This window comes from Triturus cristatus, chromosome 7 (genome assembly GCF_964204655.1).
Source record: "Triturus cristatus chromosome 7, aTriCri1.1, whole genome shotgun sequence".
In the NCBI taxonomy this organism is placed as follows: Eukaryota; Metazoa; Chordata; class Amphibia; order Caudata; family Salamandridae; genus Triturus; species Triturus cristatus.
In genome coordinates, this window is record NC_140590.1 from 541,334,138 (window position 1) to 541,347,079 (window position 12,942).

At 41.4% G+C, this 12,942-nt stretch overlaps 1 protein-coding gene across 3 annotated transcripts in view; it reads left to right on the plus strand.

Annotated features, from left to right (window-relative positions):
• LOC146810058 (peroxisomal acyl-coenzyme A oxidase 1-like) overlaps positions 1-12,942 on the plus strand; it is a 203,796-nt gene that overhangs the window by 168,710 nt on the left and 22,144 nt on the right. For all 3 annotated transcript variants that reach the window (XM_085616956.1, XM_085616955.1, XM_085616954.1), the window contains exon 13: positions 6,884-7,090. In XM_085616956.1, the coding sequence (XP_085473082.1) occupies positions 6,884-7,090 (207 nt within the window). The remainder of the gene's footprint in view (positions 1-6,883; positions 7,091-12,942) is intronic.

The window sequence follows — 12,942 nt, forward strand, 5'->3', positions numbered from 1 at the left end:
GTTTTTCTCTGATGTATTTACCACTAAAACAAACTTGCATTTCTGTTGCCCTGTTCTCTAGCACATACCCCAAATGGAGAACTCCAGATCTCTGGTTCTTATTCTATGTTACAAGTAGCTTTAATGCAGATCTCGCAGACCTGTGGCATTGCATTCTCTGTAGGATGTATACCTATTGAAGGCATGTACATCTCTGGTTGTCCTTTCTCTGTAGCATGTATCCCTAACACAGATCTTCTTGTTGTTGGTCAACACCTTCTCCATCAAGTGGATCTAAATTAAGGCAATCCAAGCAATGCTGGAGTCTCATTTTCTAGCACTGACAGAGATGCTTATAAAAACCTTTCTGCTTGCATACAAACAATTCAGCTTTAAATGTAAGTAAAATGACTTTTCAGATAAGATCAGTTGGTAATGAATCAGCCTACTGACATCTCCTATTTATCCACCCATGTCACACCATCAGAGTTATGCAACCAACTTCACCCGTGTTTCTGTTACAAAGTTAGCGACCTAAGGGAAGAGACAGAGTTGCAAACGTTTACTCCCACTGGGACTCTGGCTCCTGACACTAAACCAAGGGTGATCGAATTCTCCACTCGGAGGAGGAGTGTACATCCATAATAGAGAGGTTTATATCATGATCTCCAAATAACCCTTGCACTGTTGCTAATTTTAAACATCTCAAACACACAATCAGCTCTATGTTTAGAGACGTATTGAATGCATCATTAACTAAGAGCACAAACCCTGCTTCATTTAAAGATTCAGTATTGATCAATCTCCTTAAAAAAATCGGGCGCAGATCCTACCAATTTTAGAAACCTATATGCTACCTAACTACATTCTCTTGGAAAAAAGATGTGTGGCCTATCTAATGTGCACATTTTTCCACCTAAACAATTATGTCCTAGAGATATCAACCATGAGGCAACGGTGGACAACCGAAAAATGTACATCCCACAATGTTCCATAAACTGGGGTCTAGTGCACTCTCGCACCAGTACCAGCTGTTGAGTAGTACTGCTGCAAGACAGAAACATGTAGTCAAAACAATATGGGAAGGTGCATTAAATGATGAAGAGTCCAAATATTCCAGTTTCAAAGAATCTTCTTTATTTTACTTTCTTTACTTCATATTCATAAATACAGCCTCTAACCAACGCTTTTCGTTCATAAAATAAACTCCAGGGCTGTAAACATATATACAAAAATTAAAAGCTAGTACTCCTACAATACAAGACATACATACTGACATTAATTAAAACACTACAGAAGGTGATAAACATCCTATGCAGCAACAAATTTGGAAACCATGTGTGAATAGTCCTACTGATAGAAGGACCCTACATGATCACTCTGTGCCTTGGTGCATATGGATATTCTCAGTCGTGTATGTAACACCTCTTATAGGGATACAATTATTAAGCATAATTACAGGCGAGAGGAATTAGAACAATATCATAAATACCTAAGATGTATTCCATTTAAAAATTATTTATCCAAAAAGTTTCTTTCTTATAAATGACATGCGTATCCCCCCATATTCAGATGTCAAAAGCATACCTTATGTATAATTTCTATTCAGATGATGTAATAAGATCTATATGTCCCAGAATGCTTGTGGTTCCATTCTCCACGTCCCATAATAAAGGAAGAATATGATAGTCCCAGGTAAATGACGCCTAATAAATTGAACGACAATGTCAAGCAGTGGTCCTTACCAAAATCCAATTAAAAGTATTTCGCAAGCCACTTCCTTTGTGCCCCAACAATCAACACAAGATTTTAAAAATTGACACCAAGTGAGTAAAACAGAAATACCACCACCAAATCACCCCAAAAAACACCCCACAAGGGTCTGTAAGATCCATCATCATTCATGTCTCAATATATATAGCAATGATGGGGTGCCTTTGCAATCAGTCCAACCATAATATACATACTATAAGATCAACTATCACCCCTAAACCAAAATTGGAAATGTGAGTCCCTTCCAGGAGCTACGAATAAGCGTGAAGAATGTAGTGCAGCATGGGCATTGCAGAAATGTGACATTGTTTCTGCCGGACCGATAGAAAAATGGCTATGTATGGCGCTGCAGATAAGTGACAGTAAATTTGAAAGAATATGCATCGAAAAACATATGTCTTGCTATCCCGCTAATCATGATCCTCCATGGGTTTTTTCCCTGGAGTTTTACATAGCCTGAACCTGATCCGAAGCTATCCGGTATCAGAGGGCTTTACATGAGCACCAGTTGCATTACACAAGGACACATTAATTTTTTTGTTAGGCACGGGGAGATTAAGTGATTTTCACAGAATCACAGGATGTTGAGCGTTGTTGCCGAGACTCGAACCCGGTTCCCCAGATTTGACTTTAACCGCCTTAGCAATTAGGCCACATCCTATCCTAACAAATAAGCATGGTTCTGCAGTGGCATCACAATGATTAATAAGCACAAACTACCAAAATCCCAAAGAAAAAATTATATAAAACCCCATCAACAAAAGTAAACATTAAAACAACTAGAATTATTTGGATCTTGAGCGGTATACGTCAATATGTCAGTAAGACACAATAAAAGAAATACAATTGCATCCGGAAAGCAATTTGAATTCAGTGCCGAGTCCACTGATTAGTTGCTTTTGCCTAATAACATTGTATAAGTATGAGCTACTAAATGCGGTAGACCAGAAAAAATGTGGCATTACGTTCTCATGGACATAATTGGTAAAATTGTTGCAATAAAAGTCCAAAGTAGTCTGTGCCAAAAGGTGAGTATTACCTAGCAACATTGTGTCTATACGGGCTCTCCCAAATCCAGGAAGGAGAAGAAATAACACCACGTCCGTGTAAGCCCAATTAAATGAAACATATGGCAATTTGAGTCCAGTGCTGAATGTACCAATAATTTAGTATTGCCTAATGTAATAGTACAAATTTGCATTTAGTTAGCAAACTTCACCCTGCAAAAGGACGCAACAGTAATTAGAAATAAGGGCTTTCAAGTAGCAGAGAGGCAAAGAATACCTCCATAGCCGCACTGGGCAATGCAACTTTGTAACGTCATGGTAGTGCAAGCTCTCAAATGCAGAAAATCGCTTAATTCGCATTGAAGCCGTTGCCAATAATTTAGAATTTCCTTATGTAATAGTACAAATTTGCATTTAATCAGCAAACATCATGCTGAAAATAGCACAACAATAATTGGAAATAGAGGCTCTTCAGTAGCGGGTAGGGAAAAAAAATACCTCCACAGCCGCATTGGGCAATGCTGCTTTGTGACAACATGTGAGTTCAAGCTCTCAAATACAGGAAATTTAAAAAACTTTGTGTATCCCCACATTCTCTTTAACAGCTTAGAAGCAATTACGCCGATTTGAATCAGTTGCCATCAGTTCAGATAAGAGAAAGTTATCTAGTTAACTTAAATCGATGTGGACTCGCCACACTTCATGGTTTCCTCTTATGCGGCCTTTTTATGGGCTGATATGAGCAAGAGCATGTCCGGAACATATCGTCTGTTGGGGAAGGTACATCAATGACATCATCTGCCTCCGAACAGGCTCTGTTGAGCAATTGCATGAATAGCATGGATAACTTAACAGTAATCCTTCCAGTATTCAATTGACTGTGTCAAAATAGAGAAAACAATGATTTTTTGGATTTACGTCAAGGATGGCGCCCTTCAAAGCACAATATTTCCGAAAGAAACCCGTGCAATAGAATTCCAAATGCCTGCAATGCCCATGCTAAATCCGTGATTAAGAACATCCCATACGGTGAGGTGGTCCGTATAATGCAGAATTGTAGTGAAGAGAGTAGATTTGAGGCCAGAATTACTGATGCAAAAAGTCATTTTCCGGATAGGGGATACAATGTTGACACACTTAAGGTGGCTGAGAAAAAAATCCAGGGCGTCACGAAAGAAGCTCCTCTGAAGAAAAGGGATACCAATGCCAAACCCACACAGGGTTGAGTAGCATTCATTTTTAAATATACGATACCCAGTGATAAGATTAAGATTCTCAAGAAACACTGTCCTCTTTTGTTATCTGTCTTAGATACTCAAGCAGGATTCCACCCTTGATATAGTACAGGAAAAGTCTCGCTAACGCATGCACTCAGATGGAAACAGGACAGGGGCTATATTAATACCCTGATTCTGTTCGACCGCTTGCCTGTCTTTTACATGTTCAATAATTCCATCTGATTAAAGCATGTTGAAACACATGGCATTGGAGGACTGGCATTTAAATAGATTAAATCTTTTTCGAGAGTATTCTCACAAAACTATAAAACTAGCTGATTTTAATCTGGAAACTCACAGATTTGTTGGGACGTTCCTTGGGTATCTGCCATTTCCCTCATCGGTTCAATCTCAGTCTGTCCACTTGCTAAGGTACTAACAAAGAGAAAAGTCAGAGGCTCTTATGTATTCAGATGACACCCAGATTATTCTAGGTTTTAAAGAATACCCACTCACACAGGATGCATTCTAACAATGATGTGTGTGAATAATGGAAAACGAAAACTGTGAAATATTGGGGGAAACCAAATTATGGAAAACCAATTTTAAGGAAACACAAACAATTAAAAATTAAAGGATGCATTCTAGAGGAAAGATCATTTTAAGTAAATATCCAAAATTATATTTAACTTGGGTAAAGTTTAGGACTACTGTGGGGTTTTTGGGGTCAGGGATGGGTAGTGTTTAGGAGGATGAGGGATTTTTAGAGTTCAGGAATAATTGGAGTTTAGGCAATGAAAGTATTTTTTTAGAGTTCAGAGATGGGTAAAGTGTAGGGGTGGTAATGAATTTTTAGGGTTCACGGATGCGTGGTGTTTGGGTGTATGAGGTGTTTTAGCTTGCAGGGATGTGTGGAGGGTAAGGGTGTTGAGGAGTTTTAGAGTTCATGGATTGGTGGGGTTTAGGGCTGGTGAGGGTTTTTAAGGTTCAATTATGGGTAGTGGCTGGAGCGGTGAAGAAAGTTTACGGTTCAGGAGGAGGTGGAGTTTAGGGTGGTGAGGTGTTTTAAGGATTCAGGGATGGATGAAGATTAGATGTAGGAAGGGCTTTTTCAGGGTTCAGCGATGAGTAGTTTAAGGTGATGAGTTCCTATGGGTCGTGGATGGCTGGTATTGCAGGGTGGAATGGGTTTTTTAGGGTTCAGGGATGGGTGAATTTAGGTGTGCTGAAGTGCTTTAAGGGGTGTGGGATGGGTGGGGTTTAGGCATAGAAAGAGGCTTTTAGGGTTCAGGGATCGGTGGAGTTGGGGGTAGTGAGTGATTTTATGGTTCAGGGATGGTGGATTGTTAGAGTAAAAAGGGCTTTTAGGCTTCAAGAATGTGTAGTTTAGGTGTGGTGAGCTGTTTTTAGGGGGCAGGTAATGATGGTGTTTAGAGGCTGTGAGGGGTCAGCGATGGATTGTGTTTACGGGTGGTGATGGGTCAGCAAATTAAAAGCATCCAAAGTAATTGTGTGACAATGTAAAAGATATAAATATGAAATAAGTTCCCCTAAAGTAAAGCACTGAAATATCCCTGACAAAACTGTTTCTGAAAGCAAGACCTGCAAACATTGTTTTACCCTTAAAAATAAGCATTCAAAAGCAATTTCGACCAAAAAGACATTCTATGAATTTGTTTCCACAAAAACGTAATCCATTCATTCTGAAAATTTCCATTAAAGAGTTTAGATGCATTTGTTTCTCAGTAATGGGTTTCCATGAAATTGCTCTTGTATGAAATCACATACAACCTTCCAAGGAACCACGTGCTTGATCTATCAGTGGATAGGCAGTAACATGTTTACAGTAAATGCAGAGAAAACTGAAGTCTTTGTAGTCAATGAATGGCTGATCTGTGGCTAGTGCTTTATTGTGCATCTGAAAGGGGCAGTAATTTGCTTCCACTGTCAAATGTAAAAAGCCTGTACGTCAAAATTGATAACCAGCCATTTGCCATCTTCTCAGGTCTGTGCTGCAGTTTCTTCCTATGTTTTGTATTACAATATTGAGTAAAATCTCCTCCTGTCTCACTTTTGATTACAAGCAGTGATTGCAATAATCAGTTCCCGGTTAGATTATGTACATGCTGTTTTCCTAGAGCTTTCCAAGTTCCTGATGGAAAAAGCTCAAGACTGTCCAAAATATGACAGTTAAGCTGGCTACGAATTGCAGACGTTTTGCTCATGCAACACCAATTTTTCAAAAGCTGCACTTCCGGCCTGTAAGTCATGTAATCTTTAAAACTCTATGTATTGTGTTTAAAGCTCACTGTAAGACAGCTACAAGTTTTATTCAGAAGAACGTAAAGGACTATATTCAGAGGAGAGAATTGAGATCCTTAGACATTAACACAAAAATCCAAGTTTAAAGTAATGTTAATGTTAGGCTAAAATGTCAGTTAAAAATAATTTTTTTTAACTAACAAAACCACTGAAATTCAGCAGAGATAGTTATCTCAAGTAAATAAATCTTGTGCCCTAAAGTAACTATAACTCACGCTCTCGCCATTCACTGCTTGTACCCTCACAACATATTACATCACTCATGACATGTTCAATGACTGAATTGATAACATACATATTGACTTCTGAAATGATATCATTGATGGCAACACTGGGCATGGTGAGGGTGTGAGTTATAGTTACTTTATGGCATGAGTTTTAGTTACTTGAGATAACGGTTACTGGTGAATTTTAGTGGTTTTGTTAGCTTAAAATGTTTATTTGTAACAAACCTTTTCACCTCTCTACAACATCCCTTTAACCTTTATTTGTTTAAGTGAATTTATACATATATGTGTTTGTGTGTGTGTGTATGTATATACATTTATAGCCAGTTTACCCACCTCTTATGTTTTCTTATTCCAGGCAGGGCTGTTCACTGCTCCTCAGCTAGCACAAGTGCAGCTTCGCATCAAGGAGCTGCTTACTTTAATCCGTTCCAATGCTGTTGCCCTGGTAGATGCGTTTGACTACAGTGATACACAGCTTGGTTCAGTGCTGGGCCGCTACGATGGCAATGTTTATGAGCACATGTTTGAATGGGCTAAGAAATCTCCACTTAACAAAACACAGGTAAGGAGGTATCAAAAGGTGTTAAAGTGTGGTAAGAGCAAAAAATGTGGGTTATCCTGCCTGCAAAGATCCCAATGGTTCTCTGAATCCTGGTTCAATCTGCACGGGCATTTTTGATTTTCCTTCTCCAGTACAGATTCCTCCACAGATTTATACATTTAGAGTAACTCTCCAACTTTTTCCCAAAATGATATGTGAATTCGGATTATAAATGTTCCGACAAGTATAGCTGTGCCTCTGTAAAAGTTCACCCATGTACAATTTCCCAATTAATGTGCTTCATAACGTCAAGTCTTGGCCATATTGTTCTCACATTTGTGTCAGAATCACTGATAAATGATCCTCATTTGTTCAGTGTCCTGTTCCATATTTTCCTATGCTACCTTGGAATTCCTCCTTTGTCTGGTTTCACCAGTGTCTGGAAGTTGATACTGTTCCTCCTGAATACTTAGCCACCTTTAGGTTGTTTCTTCAAGTCAGGATGGACCAATTCCAGGTGATGAGCACCATTAGGTCCCAAAAGATCACTATCACATTCAAGTCCCCCAGGGTTCCATACTGTATCTTGTCATCTTCAACCTCTACAGAGAGCCGCTTGGTGCCCTATTCACAGATAACCGCATCAAAATGAACCAATATGCTGATGACACACAACTCTACTTGAAAGTCTCTAATGCTTCAGACATCCAGACTAAGAAGTGTTAAAAAAAGAAAGAAACAAGTCAGTAGACCGTTTCCATCTATGCACCCAGGCTCTGGAACAGCATTCCCTTACTGATTAGGACCGCCCCAATGCTGATTTAGGAAAGAATTGGAGACTCTCCTCTTTAAAGAACGCTACATCAGAGTGTGTTAACCATCCACAACCCAGATCTCTATCCTATTATTGGTTGTCTGTATGCTTGTCTCTGGCCCTGTTTGGCGCTTACTGCCTTTTGACTAGGTTAGAGCTGTAGAAATACTGCATACATACATACATACATACATACATACATACATACATACATAATAGGGAGATGGGGAAGGGGTGGAGCTTGCGAATGGGAAAAGGGTTAGAAGTGTCAGTAATGAAAAACAAAAGATGAACAGCTTAGCTAAATGGCCTGTTAGATCACCTTGCTGCTAACCACAGAAATATGGTGTAGTAGCTGACTTTTTATGTAGGATGTCAAAACGTGGTATACTATGTAGAAAGTCCAGACAACCTTTATTGGTTTACAGGGCTTAAATTAATAATACCAAATGCTCTCTCTTGTGGTAGTGTAGGCGAGCAGTTTAGGCTTATCAAAGGGTAGTGTTAATGCATTTGTTGAACACGTAAAGTGTCAATAAATGAGACACACTCAAGAAAAAACTAGAGATAAATTTAGAAAAATAACAAGTATTTTTATATTGAACACCAAGAGCGTCGTAAATGGGTAAGTACTTTTCGTAATAGCAATATGGGCAGGTAAGTAAATATGTCACTTAAGTGCGTTTTTACCCGATAATCCTTTTCTATTGAAAAGAGGGCATATACTGCATACTCTGTTATTTGCAAACAGTTTTCAGGGGTCCCCTTTTGGACTTAAGGTGCTGGGTGGGGGTTAAGGTCCAAAGTACCACCAGCAGTTCAACTGTACCTGACCTGGAGTGTCCAAGTGCAGAGTTGCTTGACAGGCTGGTAGCCTTGCGCACCACACTGTAGGAAAAGAGGGGGCCACCTGGAAACAGGCTGCAGAGGGGGACTTGAGGAGAAGTTTGGGAGCTCCCAATGGCGGGGGGTTCTCAGTTCGTGGGGGAGCACCGTCTGTTGTCTAGGACCCGGGCTGGGGTGCTCTGGTGCAGGTGGCATTGATCAGCTGGTGCCTGTACGTCAAAGGCACCATCGGTACTTGGTAAGACCTGAAAAGCGGGACAGAAACAGGGCTGATGGACTTCTCTCTGTGCTGGCGTCCCTCGCCGACTGCTCGATCTTTGTGGCGTTGGAGTCCGAACTGACCTAAAACAAGCCTAGGTTTCTACAAGGGGTCCTGCACCTCGGTGATTGGTGCAGGGCAGCTCCGGTTGGTCCTGACGTCTTCTCACTTGATGGGGAGACGGATCTGACCTATAGGAGCAGGGTGACCACTTCCTGGGCGTCTGCGGCATCATTATACCCAGTGAAAGGCAGAATGGTGAACCGGACGTCGCGGTCCGTGCCTGTAGGCAAGTGTCTTCTCCACTTCAAGAGATGCTGATGTCTTGACGAAGTGCTGGAGGCCCTCTGAGGCTTTTGCGGGAGGCAAAGCTGCAGGATGAGTTAGGTTGTCACAATTATCGGGACCAGAGGAGGTAGGCAGGCTGGGTTTGGCGCCAAAGTCCACCAAAAGTCTGCAGTTCTCGCTTCTTTGGCTCTTCTTTGTTCTCTTCTTTCTTCAGTCCGACAATTCTAAGTTCCTGGTGTCCGGGGCCACCTAAATACTCAATTATTGGTTGTTAAGAGGAGTGAAGGGTAGTAGCCAATGGGCTATCTTTCCCTCCTAAAGCGGAAATACAAAGTTGCTAAGCGCGACTACTTGTACCTGGGTTTTATGGATCTGTCCAGCGCCTTAGATTATGTATTCCATTATAAACTATGGGACATAATGGAAGACCTGGGCGTTGACAGACCCATTATTAGCATCATCAGGGAAATTTATAGTGACTCAAAAAGCTGCTGTTAGGTTAGGGCTGGGGGAGAGTGTTCCGAGATGTTTGGGGTAAGCTGGGGCATCAGGCAAGGTTGTGTCCTTTCACCTTTCCTGTGTTCCCTTTATATTAATCATTTGAAGCAGGCGCTATTGTTAAGGTGCAGGGACATGCCCCAGGTCGGACAGCATCCAATTCAAGCCTAATTATATGCAAATGATGCTGTCCTCATGGGCTACACTACTGTTGCACTGCAGCGACACCTAGATACCTTCTCTTCCTTTATGAAGGGGCTAGATATGAGGATTGATACAGTCATGTCCTTCGTAATGTCCTGTGGATATAAGAGTGACTTAAAACCAACCATCACACTTCACGGTAGCCCTGTAAAATACATGGACAACTTTACCTATTTAGGGATGACTTTTAATCACAGAGGCATGTGGGTTCCCCAGTTAGAAGTGAGAAACAATCCACTAGCTAGGAGGATTAATACCATTTTTTTGCTTTGCTGCAAAATTGGGTGAAAGACCCCTCTCACATATGCTGGCCATTTATGAGGAAAAATGTATTAGTATGGCAGCCTACAGGGCAGGGGCCTGAGGTATACAGGTGGCTCTGTCCTTGCAGGTTAGAGAAAACATATTTACTTGCCGCTTACTGGCCCTCAAGCTAATTTTATTTGTCTTGGGGAGCTAGGGCTTTTATAGCTTGAGGACGTTTTAAGGACATACTCAATGCTATGATGTAGGGTCTGGACCAATGAGGCTCGATCTTTAAATAGAATGATAATCGAGGATTGTTGGTCTCTAACCCGGGGTTTAGAGATTCCCTGGCTGAGGGCTATAAGGGATTTGGCTGTGGCCCTGGGCAGGCGGCACTTGTTTGAAGACCCATCCACAACTTTAGTTTCGGTAGGTAAAAAGACTCTTAAAACCACGGTCTATACCTATTGGGAAGATAAGAGGTGGGTAAAGGCAACTGAGTCCTCCTCTGTTACCTCATATATGCAGGTCAATCAATTCGGGAACATTCAATCATTTTTGTTATATGATGCACAGCACTTCCAGCACTTTATCCTACTCAGGTTTTGGCTTAGCCTAATTCATAGACTAGCCACTTTTTCTCGGTGTAATGATTGGTCTTATGATTTTTTTACCTAGTTCGTGCGATCAAAAATCAGCACTGAGCACTTTACATACAGCGTTTTTGCACGTTTTATTCCAACTGAAGATCTCCCACTTTAAAGCCCTTATTGATCAAACACTCCCTGCGACATTGCACAGAAGCACTGCTCGTTTTGCAATCCCTGGCCTCAGAGGAAATTGTGTTACTGTGTATACTTTCCTGAGGTTGGTGCTTAAGGCAAGGTAACTTCTTGACTAGGTCTTAAAGATGATTATTTATTTCTGTATATTCTTTTTATTGTCATTAGATAAACATTTCAGGCATTACTGCATCGAAGTACTGTACTGCAATTGTTGGCCTTAAGATGAAACTGTATTTCTGAGGCTCACCTAAATGTTGTAGAATTGTCCAAGAAGGCGGATTTGTAGCTGGTGCACTTTTATTTCATGTTTTAAGAATTTTTTACGTATGGTGGAGATGGGGGCAATAGTTCTCACTCTGCTTTAATTTTTTTGGAGTATCTCAATATGAAATTTTACCTTTTTAGTGCATATTATCTCAATTGGTGTTTTATAGCTTATAATTTTTTTTTACGTTTATGGTTCATACCTATATGACAGAATAAAGTAATTGAATTTAATTGCATGATGATGCTGGGCCTGGCAGCGATAAATGTCAAAGTTGCACTCATCGTCAAATGCCATGTTCTCCAAGGACAAGGAAAAAAACCTACAAGAAGTGACGCAGATGGGTCAACTCCATGCTGAGATAATGTTCTTGCTCCAGGGGATAGGCCTCCTCAACAGTCCTCTCCACCAGATAGGTCCTTCTCCGAGACAGACCTAGGAACATCACTCCAGGTGAAGAACTGGTTTCTATTCTGATTCCTAGCCTGGCTCCAATGCTGATCCCAGTTGTGAACCCAATGCCAGTCACTTCCCAGGTATACTTCGAGCTCCTGGAGTTGCCCTGGTACAGTTATTGGCCTTCGCTCCATCCATGATGGCTCTTTTCAGAAATAAAGTGCTGCCCTGTGCTGCGCTTCTGTGGCCCCATGGATCCAGTGGAGACTTTTACTGGGGCATCACTAGCGGGTATTTGCTTGCCGCCAGTTGACCCCAGACAACCGATGCAGGTTATGCCCCCCTGGGCCAGCTCAAGCCACACCGGCACCCATGAAACAGACAATGGTTCTATCACCATTGCTACAAGCACAGCTACCCATGGTGTCAATATAAGGATTCTATAGACTACCTAGCACTCCAGAATGCTAGAGGCTTCTGGACTTCCCCCAAGGTGCAGATCAAATGGTCTTGGGGAAAACCATTTCCAGAGATAGCTTCTTTCACACCAGTCATAAGGAAGGCTGCAGAAGTTCTGGTACTACTCTGAAATTCTGAAGCCAGCTTCGGCTGCTTCTGAACCTCCTCTACCCTTTAATGAAACACTAGTGGAGCCTATTTGGGAAGCCAGAGACAAGCCTGCATCTGTTCCAGCGGTGAATAGATTAGTCACCCACTGCTATAGACCAGGACCAGTAGACCCTGAGTTCCTTACACCAATCCATAAGAGAAAGCTTGGTTGTTCTGGCTTCCTCCTGTTCAAAACAAAATCTGGAAGCATTCTCCAAAAGGATATTACTCTGGTTACTTCCTAGTTCCCAAAAAAGACAGCAATCTGCTTCCGATCTTGGACCAAAGGGTCTTTAAACATCTACCTTCGCAAGGAGAAATTAAAGATTCTGTACCCGACTCAGGTGCTTCTGGCACTAGGGTGGAAGACTGGCTGAGGTCGCTCGTCTTGCAATATGAATATTTTAACATATTGTCTCTACAGACGTGCAGGAAATACCATTCGTTCATGGTAGGTTCCACCCACTACCAGTTCTCGGTCTTTATATTCAGGCTTACATCTGCACACAGAGTCTCCACAAAGGTGATGGCAGTGATTACTGCGCATTTGTGCAGGCCCTTAATCTCGGTATTTCTGTAGAAGGACGATTGACTGATAAAAGTGTTTTTTCCACAGCTGATGTCAGACCTCCTGAATGCAACAGCATACCTGTTTTTCCACTT